The sequence below is a fragment of the Acanthisitta chloris genome, unplaced genomic scaffold, assembly GCF_000695815.1.
Source record: "Acanthisitta chloris isolate BGI_N310 unplaced genomic scaffold, ASM69581v1 scaffold33470, whole genome shotgun sequence".
Lineage (NCBI taxonomy): Eukaryota > Metazoa > Chordata > Aves > Passeriformes > Acanthisittidae > Acanthisitta > Acanthisitta chloris.
In genome coordinates, this window is record NW_008653020.1 from 36,399 (window position 1) to 42,942 (window position 6,544).

General features: G+C 40.6%; 1 protein-coding gene across 1 annotated transcript in view; it reads right to left on the reverse strand.

Annotated features, from left to right (window-relative positions):
- The window catches only part of PHF3 (PHD finger protein 3), a 38,087-nt gene that overhangs the window by 26,889 nt on the left and 4,654 nt on the right, over window positions 1–6,544 (reverse strand). Inside the window, exons 2-3 of the mRNA XM_009079115.1 lie at window positions 3,959–4,120; window positions 1,181–3,005 (exon numbers count right to left, since the gene is read on the reverse strand). Coding sequence (XP_009077363.1) covers window positions 1,181–3,005; window positions 3,959–4,120 — 1,987 coding nt within the window. The remainder of the gene's footprint in view (window positions 1–1,180; window positions 3,006–3,958; window positions 4,121–6,544) is intronic.

A 6,544-nucleotide genomic window follows, 5' to 3' on the forward strand; every position in this document is an offset into this window, starting at 1 on the left:
ACAAGGACAAAAAGCCAAGTCACCTGAGATATGTTTTGCTTCCTTTCCTATCTTAATGACAGCAAGTGAATCTGAAAGGTCTGAGTTTTTTTGTAGCATACAACTACAAAATAAAAGTCATTTGAACAAATTAAAACTTCATTACTTAGACTAGTGATGACAAAAAGTGCTGGACTGACAGTCTTAAATATGTTACTAAGCCCAGAGCTCAACACTGCAAGTTTCCTCACTCCACTAGTGTGTCTTGGTCACATTCTCTATACAAAAATTCTGTGTTTATGCACGAAATAACTTTCTACATTTAAGGAATCTGATCATCTTCTGCTGAAAGGGCTGTTTGTGTCGACAGTTTTGCAATACAAACATAAAAAATAAGACAACTCCAATACAAAAACCCAAAGCCACTTAAGACTGACATCATGAAACTGAGGACACCTGTGATCACCACCTGTGGCAACCCAAGGGCTTGGTCAATCCAGCCTCAGCTGGTGAATCACACCTTACACTATTCTTCTGGCAGCTCTAAGAGCTGGCAATGCAAAACTGGGTTTGCTGCATTTAATCCTCTATCAATGCACATATGTGTATCTTCTGTAACATTATTTTGACTTTATGAACCAAAATAAGCAGATTTAGTTCTGCATCACTGCCATATCTTCCCAGGACTAGTTAGGTCCATTTAGAATTAAAAATCTTCTAACAAGATACTGAAAAATACCCATTGAATCTCTAGGTATTAGAATCACTGTTGCACCAGATAAAAATCACATATAAATGACAATTTGATTTATTTTTTTTGGTTGATGGTGATCCTTCAACTTGAGAGCTCTCTGGAAAGAAAGAAATGACAATCTGGAACAAAGATATCTTAGTCTTAATTCCTTTCTATGAAAAAAAAGTTAAGCTTAAAGTGAATAATTTAACAGCATAGCAGAATCACAAAATGTATTCATATAATAAAACATTTCTATTAAAACTTAATTTCTAATGCTGTATTTAAAAGAACAAAAAAAAAGTGCATGAGTGCACAGGAAATGAACTGACAGTATGACAAACAGGCTTCCGTAACAAGGCTGTGCTTTTTTAGTTTGGCACCAACAGCATGAAACATTTGGTAAGAGAGGAAATAAATATCTTCTGAGACCAAGAATAAACCCCTAAGATGCAAAGCCACACACACCTGTTGCCATGTGGCTTTTTGCAGAAGCCACACTGCTTGCTGGGCACCCAAATATGTTTGCTTTCACCAGCAGAGCTATGTTCCAAGCCTTCCCTTTTAACAGTTGAAATGTTATCTGGAATGAACAATGGAGGTTCATCAAGTGAAAGACTTTTACTACTTCTTCTCTGGCGAGGTTGGAGATTCTTGTCATTTCTTTTTGGTTTGTTTTTTTCTTTATCATCCTCCTTCAGATGTTCTAGAACAGGGGAATCTTTTGTCTCTGCCTCTTCCTTTGTGGAGCTATTTGGTTTTAGCCCAGTTGCAAACTGGTGTTTCTGCCCCTGGGCCTGCTTCTGCCCAAGATTTGAAACGTGCCCTGACAATGAATGCACGGAGTGATGGGTATCTTTAGAGCAGCTCTGATGAGTAGGAGATTTCTCACTTGCTCTTTGCACTGATGACTTCTGTGCTTGCCCAGAAGCCTGGACTCGGGCTGTTTTCTTCAGCATTGTATTGGTCTGCTTTTTTACAGCCATCCTTGAAACACAGCTCTTTGCTTTCAAGCCCAGCTCAGACTGTTTCTTCCTAATTTTAACTGGGTTATTTGGATGCTGCTGACTCTCTTGCTCATCCGCACTGCGCTTCAGACTGGCTGCAGATGGACTGTGAAGCCCTGAAACAGTAACAGCAGCTCTGGTTCTTGAACGAGCCATTTCCTGCTGCCCTGTGCCCGATTTCTGCCGAGTACCTGCAGCCAGAGTTGGTTTATTCTGTGCTACAGATTTACCATGCCGAGCCCTGATGTTCTTTTCATATTTTGTTGACGTGCTCATTTGTTTCTCATCATCCTGAGATTTTGATGCCTCTGGGCCTTCTGCTTTAGGACTGCTGCTCTGCTGCTGTGCATTTTGGCTTGTTTGGTCAAGAGCAGTGCTTTCTAAAATGCTATTTCCTGGGTCAGCAGAAGTCAACTCTTTGCTTTCCAAGTCTTTATTATCAAGCTCTGTGCTGTCCAACAGTTTCTCAGTTGAAGTTACCGTTTTCTCAACTCCCTTGTCATCATCTCCAGCTTCTGGCACACATTCCTTTACTGACAATGTATTTTCATCAGGAACTTCCACATTATGGGAATCTAAACTACAATCGACCTCCTCTTTTACAGAGCTGGACAAGCTTGAAACGCTCTCACAAATTTCATTTGGATTCACACAAGCACTGGATGGATCATCAGCTTTTCCAGTTACCCCAGTTTGAACATGCTCTTCTGTTTTCTGCTCTGATTCCTCTGCTTTATCATCAGTCTTCTCCTCTGAAGAAGTTTCCAAGTCCACTGAGTCAACCACATCACTTGTTTCATTTTTAACTGGAGTCATTTCAGTATCTGCAGATACTGAACCCACTGACTCAACACTCCCAGATTCAATCTTCGTTGCAACCTCTGCTACCTCCTTTGTTTCTCCAGGACAAGGAGAACAGGCTTCTGTTAAATCAGCACAACTTGACTCTTGGGATGTTTCCTCAACTTTTGATTGCTCAGTGCTTTCAGACTTTATTTCATTCACATCTTCAGGACCAGACAGACATTTTGTATTACTCTGGGACGCTGTTACTGCTGCTGCTGCTCCTTCTGTCTGTCCTGATCGTCTTGTACTACGCCTAACCTCTTTAGGCTGCTCTGTTTTCACTGGGGCAGCAACATCTGTCTCTTTAACTGGACTTTTCTCTTGTTTCTGTCCACTTTTTGGAGCAGATCCACTTTTTCCAGAGGACTTCTTGGTATTAACAAGAGGAGCAACATTCGATCTCTTGGCTAGTGTGCTCTGCCGCAGGCTCCGTACTGGCTCTAGGAAGGCAAAAACAAAGTGTCTTAGCTTTTCTGCTTCCTCCTCTTTTGCATTTCAATTTTATACTGACAGAGTTCAATGTAAAATATCACTATTCTAAAGGCTATGAAAGTTCTGAATAGCATATAAAAAAGAAAAGTCATAATAAAAAGACAATCAAAACCAATGCTACTTTTCCACCTGAAGTAATAACTGCACAAGCTATATTGTGATTAGAAGCATACCATGAAGTGTAACAAGTTTTAAAGAACACAGCTGATGAATATGAGATCCAGTCACATTCTCACCTGATGACATCTCTTACATTATCTAAACAAGAAACCATTCCAGTGCCTTTCGAAAAAGTATACTCACCAGCTTTGTACCACAGGCTATTATTTAAATTCTGAACTCCATATTAAGTAATTTTATCTTTTTAACTCAGTCTGCTCTATAGGGGAAAAAAGCAGAGCAGTAAATCATAGAACCAACTAGGTTGGAGGAGACCTCTAGATCATGGAGTCCAACCATTAACCTGTCACTGCTGGAACCCCTAAACCAGATCCCTTCAGTGCCAGATCCAGATGCCTCTTAAACACTTCCAGGGATGGTGACTCCAACACCTTCCTGGGCAATATTCCAGTGCCTCAACACCTTAACAGGGAAAACATTTCTCCCAGCTTCCAATCTGACTCTGCCCTGGCCATACCCTCTAGACCTCTCCCTGCAGCCATGGCAGGAGAAACATCCTCCACCTCTCTCCACCCTTGTCAGGTAGTTGTAGAGAGTCATGAGGTCACCCCTGAGCCTCTTCTCAAGGCTAAACAAACCCAATTCCCTCAGCCCTTTCTCAAATAACTCCACCAGTTCACACAATCTAACAGCAAAGCTCTACTTTACATTTATAAATGCTGGGAGGTGGGATTGAGAAGATTTCATTTACTTCAAATCTGCAAACACAATCTGTGATCACCTTGTGCCATTAAGCGTGGAGATTTCCTCGGTGAGGTGACTGATGTTTCTTCAGCACGGCTCCTCAAATTCCTGTGAGGTGAAACCACCTCATCCTCATCAATGGTGTCATTACCACTCTCTTTAACTCCTTCTTCATCCATAGTATCATCAAGACCAGTAACTGGAAAAAACAAACAAGAAAGAGCCTAAAACTTAAAGTGATCAAAATATGTTGCAGCTCTAATGATGAGAAAGGGGGAGAGAATGAGAAAAATGAACAAACTGGCCATCAAAAAAACCAAACAAAAGGGGAAAAACCAAAGAAACGCAGGACAGAAAATTCCCATGTGAGGCAGTTTCAGTGTAGAAGAAGCTGTCACCCAAAGCTTAAAATTTCTGTAGACAGTCCTTACAGCTTTTTTGTGGACTCACATTTTTACTGGATTTTTTGCCACAGGAAGGTCCCCAGCCTTAGAGGATCAGCTGTCCCTCACTGTCCCTTCCCACCTAAGAAAAAGTGAAGAAAGGTAAACAGCTGAAAAAGCTGATCCAGAAATGCAAAGAGTTTAAAATCACAGTTTTCTTACAGTATACAATTTTAAAACTCTTAAGTCCCACTCACATCACATAACTGCATCTGTAACCCCTTCTTGAAAAGCAGCATGCACTTGGTCTCCCAGGAGAGACAGAGAACATTGTCTCTGGTGGATTCCTGTCCTCCCCTAACCTGAGAAGGATCCCAGAAGTTGCTCCTGAAAATTGGCTTCCTACGTGGCAGTCAGGCCACTGTACCAGCCATTCTCCTCACCTGCTCTAAGTTTGGTTCTGCAATGGTAGCCCAAGATCCTACGTGTGATTAATGAGTCCTGGTCCCTGTGGGATGTGAAATCTGTGAGATCAAGCCAAACACCCAAGTGATTTTACAGAACATGTAGGAGGGTGTGACAAATACAGCACAGACTCCAAACAAGGAAGTGTGCCTGGTTTTCACTACTCAGGCACCTACCTAGAAGCATTTTTAAGATAAATGCACATGACATGTATAAGATATCTAAAAATATCTAACAACTGCTTCCTTAAGACTGATAGAAATTAACACATTAGTCCAATACTAAGAAGTCAAAACAAGCAAGAGATTAAAAATTGTCAGAACTTTCTAGACTACCTCAGACAGAAGACCTGTCAATTCCTGCTCCTTTTCAAGTCTGATGTTACTGCAGCTTCAAAAAATAATGCACTTGTGAAGGCACTACAAGAATGAACATACTTTTTAAATAACACAAACTGGAAGCTGCAAAACACTTCTGAAGATAAACAGTGATGAATAACCAGGTCTATCAAGACTGCAAGTCAATCTACAATCACCTGCCATGAATTTAAAAAAAAATAAATAAAACAAACAAGCAACCTGTTAAAAGTTCAAATATTAGAAGATTTTAAACAGCCTCTTAAGGAAGGCTGACCTTGGCACCAGGCAACTGGCACTCTGGGCCCTGCCATGGCTGCCAGGAGCTGAAAGCTGGGAGGTTCTTCAGCTGACAATTTATCCACGCTCATTTTCTTTTAATTTCTTTTACCCACCATTTTTAGTTACTGTTCTGTACACATCAGTTACAAGGAAAAGTGTGTTTGTGGAAATTACTGGCGGCTTCCACTCTCCAATCCCCAGAGCCACCTTTAGGTCTGTGCCTGTGTACACACACACACATACCACACACAGCTGCAGGGGACTGATAACGTTGGGTTTACTCCACAAAGTGTTCCTGACTGTAAGTTACATACTGGGAAGGACACACTGGCAAAATGATGACATTGGAATTGCCCTATTAGACTTTATTTTCCCCTAAATCCTGACTATTGTCCAAGATGGAAAACTGAATGAGATGGACCCTCACCCTACCTCCAGTTGCCTACTCTCATGTTCTCAAAGACATGTCCTCCCAACATCTCTGCACTCTGGTATTAGTGTTCTCATAGTGTTCTATAAAACTTTTTTTTTTGGGAACAGACCCTGACAAAGGAGAGTCCTTTCAGATCTACTTCTGTTTCTCCTGTGTAGAACTAAACTATTAGACCAACATGAAAAATCAAACTACTCAGCTTCTGAAACAGCCCTGGAGCATGTTTCAGGGCTGGCATTAGAGCCTCGAGGTTTACAGTGTTCTTGCTCAAGTTATTGACCTTATACACCTTCCTTTATTAATAACAAAAGGGACACATTTAGTCTCCTATTGACAAACAGTCTGGAATATTAGAATTAAAGTATTTTCGCACTTACTCTGTGCTGTAGCTAAGTAAGTTGCAAATAAGGAAAATATGAGTCATGTTCAATATATTCATATGGGAAGAGGCATCACTGGCCCTCAGTGTATTGAGTCTCTCTATTACTTGTAAAGTATCCAAATTGCCAAACTACTGTGCTGTGCTGCTGACTCATTTGTATGTACGTTATACAAAAATAGAATAACATACAGTAAAAATATAATTTACTTGCAAATTTAAAGTAGTATTTTCCATGTGTAAAAAGCATGACCATTTTTTATTTCTTCAGCAGTGTAAAACTCAGGTAAACAAGACTTACTTTCTGGTGAAAGAGAAGGGAAAG